This window comes from Phalacrocorax aristotelis, chromosome 3 (assembly GCF_949628215.1).
Source record: "Phalacrocorax aristotelis chromosome 3, bGulAri2.1, whole genome shotgun sequence".
Taxonomy (NCBI): domain Eukaryota; kingdom Metazoa; phylum Chordata; class Aves; order Suliformes; family Phalacrocoracidae; genus Phalacrocorax; species Phalacrocorax aristotelis.
The window spans coordinates 72,644,181-72,658,621 of record NC_134278.1 but is presented as its reverse complement, the minus strand read 5'-3'; the positions used below and the strand labels follow the sequence as shown (position 1 = coordinate 72,658,621).

Here is a 14,441-nt window from a genome sequence, read left to right as displayed (position 1 = left end):
TCCTTCTAGAACACGGTCTTGTGGATGCTTGAGTTATTGTCTAGACAGCTACAGATGAAAATGCAAACAAAACCTGTATTGTAACATGCTAAATTTCAGTGAATTTGTAATCCTGTAGTAGCAGTCGTAACACAAACCAAACACTGCAGTCATAGCTGGGCTTCAAAACCCTTGTAAGATCTGAGTTTCTGCTTGTTCTAAAACTCTAATGCTGTTGTTGCAGCTGGTTTTTTGTAAAATGCCTCTGGGATTTATTACTGCAGGACGTTGGCATCACTAAAATAGAGGAACCCTGTGATATCTAGAAGGAGGTGGTCTACCTGAGTGAAGGAGAGCAGGGAATATTTTAGCATGTCATGGTCATTGAATGTATTGGAAAAATGGCACCTGGCAGATGTCTGGAGATGAATAGGTACTGTAACTGCAAGACCATGGAAGATGGTAGCTACTGCAAACTGCCATGGATTTGCTGCGACTCTCCAAAGTCAATTTGTTTCTTAAAGCAACTGCTCCTGGAGTCAAGTGATTTTTGCAAGATCTTTTTTCCTGTCTCCGTTTTTTAAAATCAAGGGCTCTGCATCTCAGAGTAATTAAAGTCAACTGGCTGAGGGGAAGGCTGCTGCAGCCATGCATCATGCTCCTCTGATGAAAGTTGCTGCCTCCACAAAAGGGATGACATCATGGCTCAGGAAGCAGCTCTTGGATCACCACAATATATAATTTAGTTTCTGTTACCTGTACTGCAAGGCTGAAAGCATGGATATTCAGGACCTGCTTCTGTAAGTAGGAGTGCAGGAGCAATGACCTCCATCAGCAGGGAGGGGCAGGCAACTGGAAATGCTGCCCCTTGCACCTATTTGATCTTAATCTATCAATGCCTGAGTCAGAACAATGAGCGTTTTTTTTAGACTTCGTGCTGCAAAGTTGTTTGGTTTGTTTTTATGTTTTTAAGTAAACCTCCAAAATATAAAAAAGCCAATGTGCATAAAACAACATCTACAAGAGGAGCCCAGCGTACCTAAATCCTGAGATCAACAGTGTGCCTTGTTCAGATATTTTGAAAGTAGGTTGGCACCACGACTGTAAGTGGTTCAACATGGATTTCAGAGGGTCACTAAGTAAATTACTCCTGACTAATTAAACCAGTTTTGAATTATGCAAGCCATCTCAGAGTACAGAGAGACTGCACTGGCACACCTTTATCCTCATATTTCCTAGGATTATAGTCATATACAATTTAAAGGTCAGTTAGTAGAGATTTTATACCTGGTTTGGGCCTTTCATTGTTTCTCATTACTAGTCAATAACATAATGAATTACGTACTGTGTATCCTACATGTGCACCCTAAAGAAGGGTCAAGATAAATGTGCATATTTCTACATCATCAGGGGTTTCTTTACCACTTCCAGCACATTCTCTACCTGTGACACCCCCCCCCCCCCCCTTTTGTTTGTTCTGTGTGTGCCATTCACCACTACAGCAACAGCTGTAACAACACAGTGCTTTGAAAATTTTTGGTCTGTTCTTTGCGTACCAGTTGCTGAGAAAGGAAGCGTTTTGATCAGCTTTTCTCCCTGGTGCTAGCCTACAAAGTTAAACAAGCCACCTTAGCTTTGAGGACAGGAAAAGAGCATCGCTGGGAAGATGGAGAGAAGATGAGGAGCGCACAGTCACCCCGCTTCTGCTTTATGCATTCTCCAAAAACTATTTTTAGCCCTGGCAAATGGTGTCATTTGTTGCTCCAGTCCTACCAGGCCGCCAGTGCCACGCAATGGGTGTGAGCCCTGTCAGCTGCGGGGCCGACCACGAGGCTGGGGGAGGCTGGTGCTGGGAGACCCTGGGTCTGAGGGGGAGCCCAAGTGCGAGGCCAGGCCCTGGGTTGTGTTTGGGTGGTGCAGGGCATGTAGCCAGCCTAGCAGCCAGTGGGGCTGGTGGCATGCTGGAGAAACTAACCACTCAAAGATGCGAGCTCTTAAAATGCTTGGCCAGTGCCTGACAGCTGCACGTCCATTAAATACATCACCTTTCCTCCTGCCCTGTGCAGGCAGGTGCTTCCAATAAACAGCAGCTTGAAACAGTAGCTTTTCAAGACACATCTGAGCATTTCAAAGCTTAGGAATGAGCAGTAAGACTAAGTAAAGGATTTGCTTGCTGCTAGTCTCAGCAGAAGCCAGGTGTGAGGTGGTGGGCAGGCCAGGAGAAGCACCACATCCCCTGGGCTCCTGCTGACCTCTCCTGCTCACCTCTCCTGCTCCTTCCACCCCATGTGCAGTGGGGTTTGGCCACTGTTATTGAATACACCTCCCCAGCACGTGTGCTGTAGTCTGTGTGCGCGGGCACTCGGCTGTTTTCCTAGGAAGGATGCAGGAGCATTCCTACTGCTGTCTGTAATTGGGGATTATTTAATTGTGTTAAAATATGGGGGGGGGAGAGAGGAAGTAACAGGAAGCAGGAGTCATGGATAGAGGCAGCATTTCCACAGTGCTTCCCCAAGGAGAGCTTTGCCCCTTTTTACGCTGCAATTGGTGACGGAGCTCTCCTCTCCTCAGGAGAATGACGCGGTCCCGGTACTTGAACTAAAACTCCGAATTAACTGGTCGCCTCTTCCCTTGCGGTACGAGGGCGGCTGGCTCATCTTCCCGCGGTGTATCAGAAAACTGTTCGCTTCGCCGCCGGAGCTCCCGGCGCCGGGGTGAGGCGCCGGCACGGGGCGGGGGGAGCCCGGTCAGCAACAAGCGTCCCCTCCACCCCCGGTGGCCACGCGTCCCCCGCCGGCCCGGGCCCAGCCCCGGCCCCAGCCCCTGGGTTTTGGGGCGGACGCTGGGGTGCCTCTTTGTTGCCGCCCCGGGGCGGCCACGTGCGCCGGGCGAGCCCGCGGTTGAGGGCGCGGGGGGTCGGGGCCGGCGCCAGCGGCAGAGGAGGGGCTTTGCCGCCGGGTGGGCGCCGCCGCCGGCCGTCCCGTCCCCGCGGCCGCAGTCTGAGGGGCAGGGGCAGGGACGTCCGGCCGTGTCCCGGGGCGGGCCGCGGGCGGGGCGGGGCGGGGCGGGGCGGGCCGGCGGCGGCGGCGGGGGGGAGCCGGCGCTGATCCGGCGGCCGGGCCGGGCCGGGCCGGGGCAGGGCATGGAGGGGGAGCGGGCGGGCGGCCCCGCCGCCGCCGCCCCGGCGGAGAGCGGCACGTCGGAGGCGTTTGCCCAGCTCTGGGCCGACGTGATGGGCATCTTGGTAAGTGCGGCCGGGCCGGGGGGCTGGCGGCCCGGGGCGGCCTCGGGCTCGGGGCGGTGGGGGCCCGCCGTGGGCTGCGGGGCGCCGGGTCTCCCCGGCACCTGCCGCGGAGCTCGCCCGGGTGGGAGCGTGTCCCCGCCGCGGCGGCTCGTACATCCCAGAAGAAACTTCCTCCGTGGGCAAACGCAAGGGTTGTACCAGCCACCGCCTCAGTCGCCGCTCCGGAGTAACATTTCCTCCGCTGTCACCGGGGGAGCGGGGCAGGCACGGCGCCGGGCGCCGCCGGGGAGCTGCAGCGGGGCTGGGATGGGGCTGTTTACCGGAGCCGGCCAGAGCCGGCATCTGTTTACACACGCAGAAGCGCTTGTTTAGGCTGGTCAATGGGCGCATTGTTTCCTGTCGCTCCGACACGCTGGCGGATTCGGTTAAGTTTGGGCGAAAGGCTGGTCTGTCGCCGTTTTTACATTCCACGCACGTGGCCCGGCGCGGGGGAAGCGTGGCGCGTGGGGGGCGCCGCCCGCCCGTGGGCCCCGTGGGCCCCGTCCAGCAGCGCTGCCCGGCGCCCCGTGGCGCTCACGGGTGCCGGTCTTGGAGCTCTTAATCCCCATAGGTTGGTTGGTTGGTTGGTTTTTTTTTCGGAAAGGAGTTGCTCGGTTGGAGCCCGTGGAGTTTCTGCGCCGGTGATCATCTGAGGAGGGAGTAATCCTCGTCGTTCCCCGGTTACAAACAAAAGCGATGGCCCCGGTAACGAGGGCTCGGGGAATTGTATTTCGTGGGCACGTAGCGTACCGACAGGACGGACTGGGTGGCGAAGAGTAAAAATACAGGAAGAGTCGATTCTTTACCTCTACTGGCAGAGAGAGAATAATATTTACTTTACGTGCAAGATGATAATTACCACAGAGGACTGCCACTCAGCAAAAAAACAAACACTAATGTTATATACCTACTGGAGCTGGCAGTTTTCCAGTGATACAGGAATGTGGTAATCAACAGCGGAGTGCCTGTTTATTCATTTTAAAAGCAAATGAATAGGCTTGATGTGTATTAATTTTTGTTGTTAATAATAAACCAACAGACAGTAAAGAATATTATGAGAAATGTCTTTTGGAGAAGTGCAGTAGAACATGAAGAATCGTAGACTTGTAGAATTGAATTCAGAAGTATTACAGAATTGAACGGAGAATTTGATTCGCATTTTATGCTTCTTTTTTTTTTTTTCCCCTCATGGACTTTATTGTGAATATTCAAAGTAAGATTAAAAAACCTGCTGTATTGCTTTTCTTCATAGAAATTCTCCAATGACATGGCATTCAGTTTAACAGTACCCGGCTGCATACACTCTTTCACTGTTAATGATTTTAATCTAAGAATGCAAGCAGAGTCAGTTCTGCCAGTTTGTAGGGAGCACACTGTTGGTACTTTATGAACAGTCTCTTTCTCTCTTTTTCTGGCAGGTTTCAGTACTGCATTTAGTAAGAGCAAAGTGCTATTGGATGCCTGGGAAAGGAGTGTTTGAGGAGGCCAAACCAACAGCCTAGCATGCTGGAGCTCAGTGCAGAAAAAGATCTGATTCTCACACAACTAATAAGTTGAATAGGTTTCTTCTGGCTGCACAAGCTAGTTTCCTTCCTGGGAAAACAGAGCTATTTAATTATTGTTATTTGTTTTCTAATAAAACTAAGGTAAAGTCATTTGTCTTAGCGTTGGTCTGCTTTACAGGAAGGAATCGTAACTATAAGGTTGCTGGTTTATATTGGTTGGAAACATCACCCAGCACTATTATCTTTTTTTACTGCAGTGATTTGTTTTGCAACACAATTACAAATATGAAAAGATAGCTTTGTGCTGGATCTCAAATAATAACTTATCTCACAGAAGCTCTTCTTGCTGCAAGCTGTCAGCTTTCTTCAGATTTAGGTTTTTAAAGAGTTTCTAGTCTTTGCGGCTGCAAAATATGTCTTAATATGAACTGAGTGTAGACTTATTTAGTGCTCTGTACTTGTCTGAAGGCAAGGAAGAGGTAGCTCCAGTCACTTTTTCACTGCTCATCTTTGCAGTATGTAGAGCTTTGTGCCTTTCAAACCTGTGCGGTAAAAGGCAAAAACAGTAAACTAGATTTGTGGCTTCCAAATGGAAGTCTGTAGATGGTTGGTCGTGGTCCATGAGGCCACAACAGTGGCCTGCATAGCTGGCTTACTTCTTTTGTGTTGTCAGTTAAGTGACACTGTGGGTCTTAAATTCTTGGGATTCACAGTAATTCATGATCCAAAATGTTTAGGGAGCACAGAGGTAGGCACTGGAGTGATTCACTGGGAATGGCTCTATGAAGTTTGTGCAGTGATAAGTTGGCCCTGCAGCAGCTTGAAAGCTATTGATGCACTAGCAGAGGGGAAGAGGCAGGAGAGAAGAGCCACGATTTTGGGAGGGGAAACCTAGAATGAAATGCAGAAAGCGATCATCAAAAGTTTGTTGATCAAATGAGAGAAATTCCATTCTTAAGCAATGATTGTAGGATGATGCAGGCTAGAAAGGGTGTTAGGTGGCATCTAACCTGACCTCGAGCTGAAGCATGGAGAGCTCTGAGGCCAGGTGAGGTTGCTTGGGGCTTTATCTAGTCAGGTCTTGAAAACCTCCAGGGACAGAAACTGCACCATCTCTCTGTGCAGCCTGTTCCACTGCTTCGCTGTCCTTACGGTGAAAAAGGTGTTCTTCATAAAAATGATGAAATGCCTGATTCTGTCCCTCTCATACTGAGGAGCTGCAGCAGTGGGGAGGAGGAGGACTGGAAGGTGTTGCCTTCCCCTCCCTGGCCCTGCTGGAAGCCTTGTGGGCCATGGTGGTGGCCGTGGCGGTGTCTCCTCTAGGTGCAGGTTTAGGAGGAGAGGCCATAGAAGTCAGCCCAGATGGTGTTTGGTACCGCAGTTACTTAAAATACAAATTGAGCCCCTTTCACTCAGTGGATAAATATATTTCATTGTTTGTGTACATTTATTTAGGTTCCTTAAAATAGGACTTCATTAGCAGGAACCTGCGGTGGCAGATCCCAGATCCGGAGGGGAAGCAAATACTTTTCAAGTGCTGCTTGTAAGCAGCATATTTTACGGACTTTGAAGTCACATAATAACTCTCTCTATACTTGACAAATATTGAGTGTACTTGCGGCTGTACTGGGATTTTGATGAAATAAATGTGACTTTTCCCTTTTGCACTTATTCTAATGAAATATTCCATAGGTGCAGCTGTGGTAAAAGCACCTCAAAGCTATTTGTGCTGTTAATGGAGCTCATTAGATAACATAATTACACTTAAAAGCTTTTGCTTAGTCTGTAGCAAGCACATCTTGGAATGTACTGGTTAATGATAATTTGCAGTGTCTCAAAGCAAAGGTGGATGGAGAGAGATTGCAGTAGGTGGATGATGAGTAGCAATGTGGAAATTCTCTGCATCCCCAAAACTCAACACCGTGAAAAGGGATATTTTTGGCATAGAAGCACGTATTGATATGGCGATAGCACACTCTTTGTTGCTAAGAGTCTGAAGGTTTGTATGTGATCAGATCTGAAAACAAATTGTAATGTGAAGTGAAAATCATAAACCTCATTCTTTTAAAAATGAGCTTTCAAAACATGTACAGGAGAGACACTCCAGTGTCTGTCTTGTTTATAGGATGTTCTTCACTCTTGCATAGCAGAGCTAGAACAGGTGTCTGGGTCAAATCCTGACATTAATGAAATCATTGGCAAAACTCTGATCAGTTTTGACAGAGCAGGGATTTCAGCGAAGAAAACGTCCATTTGCTTGAGGAGCTTTTGTCTTCAATGGCCAAGATGCAAAAGATATGGAGGAACTTACAAGAGATGCAATGAAATCAGAAGTCTCTCAAGCTATTTTTTTCCTCAAAGTGACAGTTAGTTTCTTGTTTCAAACTATTGAATCAGTTACAAGAGCTGAAAAAAAAATGCTTTACTTTTTGATAATATTTTGCAGTTACACAAAGAAAAAACATAATGCTTTCCCACCATCTGCTGTTAGCTAAAGAGAACAGAGTATTTTGAGGACAATAAAATGCACTTGGGTTTATACTGGGAGCCCTAATATTTACATATATAATCTATCTTGCTGTCTGTGTTTCAGTGACTATTTGAATTTCTTATCAAAGTAATAAAGAAACAAACCAAAGAGAGAAAGACACCAGCTGATAATACTACTGTGATAACATGTAATTACATACTGGCTAACATACTTTGGGGAAAGGAATTTGATATTAAGCCAGGGAGTCTGGATATCTGGAGAGATCGGGAAGTAGATCCCTGACGGATAAAAGCAGTCTGAGGACTGCCAGGAGGAGTAGTGGCAGCTCACACAAGCTGCAGATTTCTCCCAGGATTGCTTTTCCTTAAACCATCATAAGTTTGCTGTGACCTTCTGTGGAAATCTCTCTACTCCATTGCTCTCCTGGTGTCTCATTTGTTCGGATGACTCTGTTTCTCTGATGTCTGCTTGGCACCAAGAGGCCACTCCAGCTGAAGCCATCGGCGCTCAGAGCAGCTGTGTGGAAAGGTGCATGCAACCAAGTAGCTGCTCCAGGCAGAACATGCTTCTGAGAATGCAATATATTCCTTTTTTCCTGATTTTTATTGACATGTCGGAAAAATGGCTGCGCCACTGTGTAATTAGGTCAAAAAGCACTCTGGGACATTCAGATTCAAAACAATTTTGTTCAGACTTCCACTTTGGAGTCCATTTTTAAAGCATATCCCAGTTGTAACAGTGAAGATAAAACCAGAAGGCTTGGCCTCCGCTTTTCAAACTAGCAGGTATTGTGGAGTTTGTTTTGCTTTCAAATAACGAAATCAAAACAGAGAGTGACTGTCAGTTTAGGTGTTGGATTCAGTTTAGTATTTTAAACTTAACCTGTTGCATCTCCTTTCCCTTTCATCTCCATGCAATGTTACACCTAGCAACGCTAATCCCTCCATGAAGAAAGACAGCTCATAGAGATAACCTTTGGTCTAGGCTTGTTCTTGCACGTCAGTCCACATAAAACAGATGTCTCCATCAGACAGTTCAGTCCCCACAAGACCCTGTGCAGTCAGGAATGATAAAAGGTTTTGGTTCTGGTCCCCTCTTCATTCTTTCTTGAAAGCAAACTCTGTGTTTCCCTGGCCTTTGAGTTGCAGAGGAAAAAGTAGGGAAGATCTTAATATACCTGTTCTTTGTCTGCTATGAATTGCTGTTTATTTGAGAATAACTATAAATTTAAGGTAAAAATGAATCTTGGTGATAAAAGTTTATTCTCCAGTGTGTTGCTGTTTTGTTGTGAATACTGGCTCCATTATCCATATTTGGAAACACTCTTTTTCTGCATATTTTCTCACATTTTGAAAGTCAATCAACCAAGCTCTCTCTGTCTTTTAAGAGCAGTGGAATACCAGATTGCCAGAATTTGCCTGTAATGATGCCTCCTTCCTTTTGTGGATGTGAAAAAAATGGCAGTCTCTAAACAGAAAGAAAATGTGAAAACTGGTGTGGAAAATGAAAAAGTGTTGCACGTGTGGGACAATGAATATTTAAAGGAGGTTTTTTTTTCTGGGGAATGCAGTGTATTATGCCATATATGCTGGTTACTATTTTCTACAGTCAGGTGAAAAACTCTTATTTTTAGTGTATTTCAGAGCAAATGGCATTTTACAGAACTAGATAATGATTAATCTAACTTACTCTGATGCTGTCTAGAAATCAATATAAATTAGCACTGATTGCAGGAGATGCTGTGCAGACAGAGGAGCGGAGAGGTGAAGCCACATGAGCTAAGCAGAGGGACCGGGGTGCAGCAGAGCAGGGTCGCTGCTGGATGTGGTGCAGGTCCAAGGGACGGATGAAACAGGCAGTGCCTGGGGCAAGGGAGTTTGAGTTGGGGGGGAGAAAGGACTTCCCTCTCTTTCCAGACCCCGGTTGAACTGCTCCACCTTTGGCCCTGGGCTTGGCTCCTTCGGGACTTTTCTTCCTCTGGAGGTGGTCCGGTGGAGGAGAGGGTGCCAGTGTGCCCAGCCCTGTTGCCTGTGCCTTCCGGGGTCTCCCTCCATTATTTGGAGTCTCTGGTTGTAGCTTTTCCTTCTTGTGGCAGCACAGGCTTCCTCCTTTTCCATTTACCCCGTTCTCATGGTATTAACAGTTGTCGAGTGCACATTGCACTTGGACTTTAGGAGGTTCAGTAACACAGGATGAATAAGAATTACTTTGTAATGACCCAGCAAAGTGATTTGTCACAATACCTGTTTTAACATAAAGTGCTGCTAATAATTTTCCTCTTCGCGATTGTGTGACGGTGACTAATGAACCTGCTGCTTTGCCTGTTGCCATTATTGGCAGTGAGAGGGGGGAGGAAGGTGGTGGCTGTGGCTGCAGAAATGCTGAGGTGGCTTTGCAAGAATTTGGATTCCAGAGTTTTCATGAGGAAGTTAAGAAAAAGAAGGAACTGGGTTTAAGATGTGCAAGTTTCTAAAAATTAAGTTTGTACTATAAAAGCGTATTCTCTGTTAAAGAAGTAGGTAGGCACGTGTTTTGTGATTAGATAGAAAGATCTGGAGGGCTTTTATTTCCCACTGTTGCAAACTGACTTAATTGTCCCATTGGCAGGAAGAAATTGCATCACAGTTCCCTGAAACACATTCAAACCTAGGGGTTCACAACACAGATTTCCACTATGGAAAATCACGACTCTAAAAATAAAAGGAGGTGCCCCCACCACAGTGCAGTAGCTGTGTTGTGGGTCAGGTGTGGGTACGCCGGCTGTATTTTGAACATTTTCCCTGGCTTACAGTAATAGCAGACCTTTCTTGTCTACTGCCATGTTCTGAAGCACAAATTTATAATGTACTATTTTTCTTTGAACTAAGATTAGTATAATAAAATACTTAATGGTTTAAGTTTTAATGACACCTGGATAAGCATTTTTGAGCTACGTACTAATTTTAGAGGCACATTTCCTATGAAGAGCTTGAAATTGAGAGTGGGGATTGTATAAACTATCTGGAAAACAGTTTTAAGCAGGGTATAACTGGAAAATTAGATTAACAACCTGAAGAATATAATACAACAGTGATTCATAAATCACACTTTTAGGCCTTTTTATGGAAAGTCATATGATAAATTGGAGAACTGGTACCTAATTACCTGTGCTGTGATCAGAGTGCAATCTGGTTGGAGCACTGTTGCAGGTCTGCTTTGCTACAAGCCCTTTCGATTTTGCTGATTTGACTTCCCTGTGGCCCTGAATGAACACAGGGATGTGCTATTGAGATCAGCTTACGTGATCAGGCCTCCAGATGGAAAAAATATGGTTGTTCTTATGTGCGTGGCTAGACACACACATTGATGCTTACAAGCATGGTAATATAATTATCAGGAATATAAATACATCCTTTTCTGTTTCATTATTTTCACGGTGTTTATGATGATATATGGTGCTTTTTGGTAAGGGCATGCTAAAATTTTATATCACAGTATTCTCCATCTTCAGTGTGTTCTCTGTGTGTGTGTAAAGGAGATCAGGTAACTATTTAGCACAGTAATAAAAGCAATACTCTGAAAGCTTTGCAGCGAGCATGACGAGAGTCAATAGATGGTAGTGAAAACAGTACCACGCTTGTTACAATATTAAATGGAGGGTACAGGAGCAATCTCTTGATTGCGGGATGTTCCTAACCCTCTTGCTTGCAACTGAAGATGCTTTGTGCAGTGCTGATGGGTATGATGGGAACAACAGATGAAGAAAAGAACAAAAGATGAAGGGTCTGATTTCTGCACTGTTTGCATAAAAACTTCATGAGCTTAAGGCACAAAGTTTGTTTATACTGGAGCAGTGTGTGGCCCATAGGTTTTCAACAAGAAAGGAAAAAGCAAGTTTTGTCATTCCTTCACAAGTTCAGATGAAAGGACCAGGAACCTCCTGGTTCTTTCAGTGACAGCACAAAGTTGACCCTGCTGTGCAGAGCTCGCTGCTCAACTGTAACCCCAGTCTAACTCGATGGAGGAAAAAATGGATTTGAGAGCACTGAACATGAGAGCTCATTGCACCATGGTGGTACCGTTAAAAGCTCTTCCAATGAGTGTACATCCACAGCTGGAGTTTGGGTGAAAATATGTGCTAGGGCTGATTGCATAGCATTACACTGCGCTTCAGGAAAGGCATTTTAGGCTTTTAAGGTGTTTGGCTTGACAGAATAATATCTTAATGGTCATAATAAATACCTCTAGAATTGACACGTCATTGCTGTAGAATCTGTGGTTTTTACGCACTTACAACTGGGGAGATGTTTGGGTGTTTGTATTCTAAGTTTATCATCTCTGTTTATCTGTATCTCTTACAGTTCTGAAACAATCATTCTCTTCGGATTTTGTGCTTGCAGTCTCCCACGTGTTCCAACTCAGCTGAAAGAGTTTTTTACATCAGAAATTTCTAGTGCAATACTAGAGATGGAGTGGAAATTGACGATACTTGTTTTCTATTGCTAAATTGAGGCTCATCTCTTTCCACCACCCCTGTTAGGCATATCTCATATTGTTATTGCTGCACAGGCTTAAACATAGCCTTCAGTTATACAGAATAATTTTTAATCCTTGTGAGTTTTGGAGCTTTCAGTGGCTGGCCAGCTTAGTGCAGTAGCTCTGAAAGCTGATAATAAATGCTTTGCATTTAAACTGAAATGTATATTCTGTGAGGATGACAAGAAAAATCCTGTTTTATGCATGTGTATTTGTATTCATACGTAATATGCACCACAACTTGCAGGTTGTGATTTCCACTCTGTTATTAGGCTTCTTTACCACCTTAGAATTCATAAACCACCATTGTAAAATGGGAAAAGGTGGGGGCAGGCTGCATATTGTATGTCAGCCATGGTTTCTGTCTTCAAGTTTCCATCTTCAACATGACTATATGTTTATGCTTCAAAAACTCGATACTTCAGAGCGTGTTGTGGGAATAAGTCATGTTTTATACTAATAAAGATACTGTATTTCAAAACCAAAATAAACTGGCAAGGCGAGGAAATTTCTAGTCAAGCAAGCAATTGAAAGCTCATGGTCAACCGTTGCACTGGGGGTACCACAAAATAGAGCAGTTGATGGGCAGTGGAGCAGGGATGCTAGTGCCTGTTGCACTAAGCCATGTTGGCTGGTTTCTGACCTGTTCTTTGTTGCATTTACATGATGCTTCATGTCAGGCTGAGGACTAATTAGGCTCAGAATAGGTATTTGCTTCTTGCTGTATCTCTGGCATATAAATGTGGGGCTTTTCAGCATAGCAAACACAGCGGGGGATCTCCACCACAGAAGCTGTTTGACTTCCTGCTTTTCCTGAGGTCACTTGCAATTTGCCACTGATTTTTGTGGAAGTAAGAGCAGGCTGCTTGCAGGCTGCTTATATCCCTTGAAAAATTTTGACAGCAGAGGTAGCTCCAGGTACCGCAGTGAAGGTGCGCAGGCACTGACATCCCTGTGCAGCTGGAGCACAGGTAGAAACCTCTCTTCCCCCGTAGGACGTTTCCGTAGGTCTGTCTGTTTTCGTTTCACTGCAGAAAAAGGGCTGAGAAAAGGCAGATTTCCTGCTGGTGGGGCACGTTGTGAATCTCCGTACATGGCAAATTCTTTGGACATTTTTCTCTGTGTTTTTACATACCATACTTATCTAAAGTTTCTCTGAGGTCATGTTTTCCTTATAAAGGAAGATGGCAAATTCCCGGTGTCTTCTCTTAATTATCCAAGTTTCTCTGTCGGTGTTTCAGCTTGTATGTGGAAGTTGCCACTTGCTTGCTGTGCCCTGTACAAATAAAAATTGAAAGATGCATGTTCTTCATTATATTTTATTTTATGATGATGTGTCCTGTTCATTGTTTGGAGAGGTTTGAGGGAAAGGTCTATTTCATTTCTTTTTTCATCAGCTACAAGTAGTGGAAAATGGTTGTCAGTCCTTAAAAATTCTGTTCTCGTTAATTACTGCTACCTTTATTCTTAGTGTTTTGCAATGGGGCATGAAATGGAGTCTAATCCTGTATCATCCCTCTCCACTGTGGTGGTGTGTTCTGTTGTGTACTGAATTGAAGGGATACTGGGACCTGTTGGCTCGGAGAGGTATATTGTTTCTTGTTCAGCCTAGATCCAGTAATGTATTGTTTAGATTTTAGCATCCGGGAGTGAGTATATACATGCAGATGGATAAAATTTGTAAAACCTAAGCTTTGCATGATAGCTATCTAAACTCAGGAAGTTAACAGAGAACATAAGGTCAAGGTCTTAATCAAAATATTGGCATGACGAAGAGTTGCTTCATACTGCATATGGTGTGTGTTCATGCATACATGAGAATGGTAAGGGATGTTTCTGCATACCCTTGTTACAGACCTGCCCGTGACGAGTCTCACTGGGTTTGGTCAGTGTGGAGATTGAGTTCCTGATTACCAAAGTTGAAAGGAAAGAACATTGTGAACATGCACCTCTTTGCTTTTTCTCTCTGATGGAACGTTACTTTCTTCAAGTAATCTTTGCCAAGTTACTTGTGGTTTTTAATCCTTGTCTCCAATGTACTTAGAATACAAAAGATTGTAAAAATTTTCATTTTTCATCTGCCAAAGCTAATTACAACTACCACAAAGTGCTTACAGATAGTCAGTTATTTTGTAAACTGCTGTGAAAAGGAGAGGGGAGTGAGGTAACAAAGTGTGTTAGTTCCTCTCTGGCCCTTCTGCCTTTCTTAGATCTGTTGCTGTGTGGGTTTGAGCAATAAAATAAAAAAAAAGTAATGAGGTTTTCTTTCTTCCAGGCTCATGCCTCTCTTAGGAAAATACCTCTCATATAAAGAGGAAACAGAGTCTGACAAGGGATGGAGGTGCAGTGACTCAGTATCCAGAATTGTTTTTCTGTGGTAGAAAAGTGAAGAGAGTCACAGCTGAGAAGGGTAACTTGCAACTGCTAGGAAGAGGGATTTAGGAGGATCATGTGAAAGGAAGAATTGCCGCCTTAATGGCAGGAAATGACTGGAGCACGCAGTGGGACCTTGGCAGGGGAAGGTCAGCATGCAGACTGGCTTTGGGGAGGCCCAGAGGAGGTGGCTGAATGGTGTGGATGGGCAGGGAGCACGTGGGAAGTAAATAATGGGGATTTAAGCCTGGTTCAGCAATGACACGGCTCACTTCAGGTGCTGAGTAGGGATATC

General features: G+C 45.2%; 1 protein-coding gene across 6 annotated transcripts in view; it reads left to right on the top strand.

Moving 5' to 3' along the window:
• Positions 1-14,441, top strand: part of LOC142054850 (SAM and SH3 domain-containing protein 1-like) — a 565,973-nt gene that overhangs the window by 437,609 nt on the left and 113,923 nt on the right. Inside the window, exon 1 of one of the 6 annotated variants that reach the window (XM_075087981.1) lies at positions 3,069-3,223. The exons of 3 other annotated variants lie outside the window; for them this stretch is intronic. In XM_075087981.1, the coding sequence (XP_074944082.1) occupies positions 3,122-3,223 (102 nt within the window). In that variant the 5' untranslated portion in view covers positions 3,069-3,121. Of the gene's footprint in view, positions 1-3,068; positions 3,224-14,441 lie in introns of those variants that run through there. 2 more of the 6 variants (XM_075087983.1, XM_075087984.1) reach the window with 2 other exon arrangements.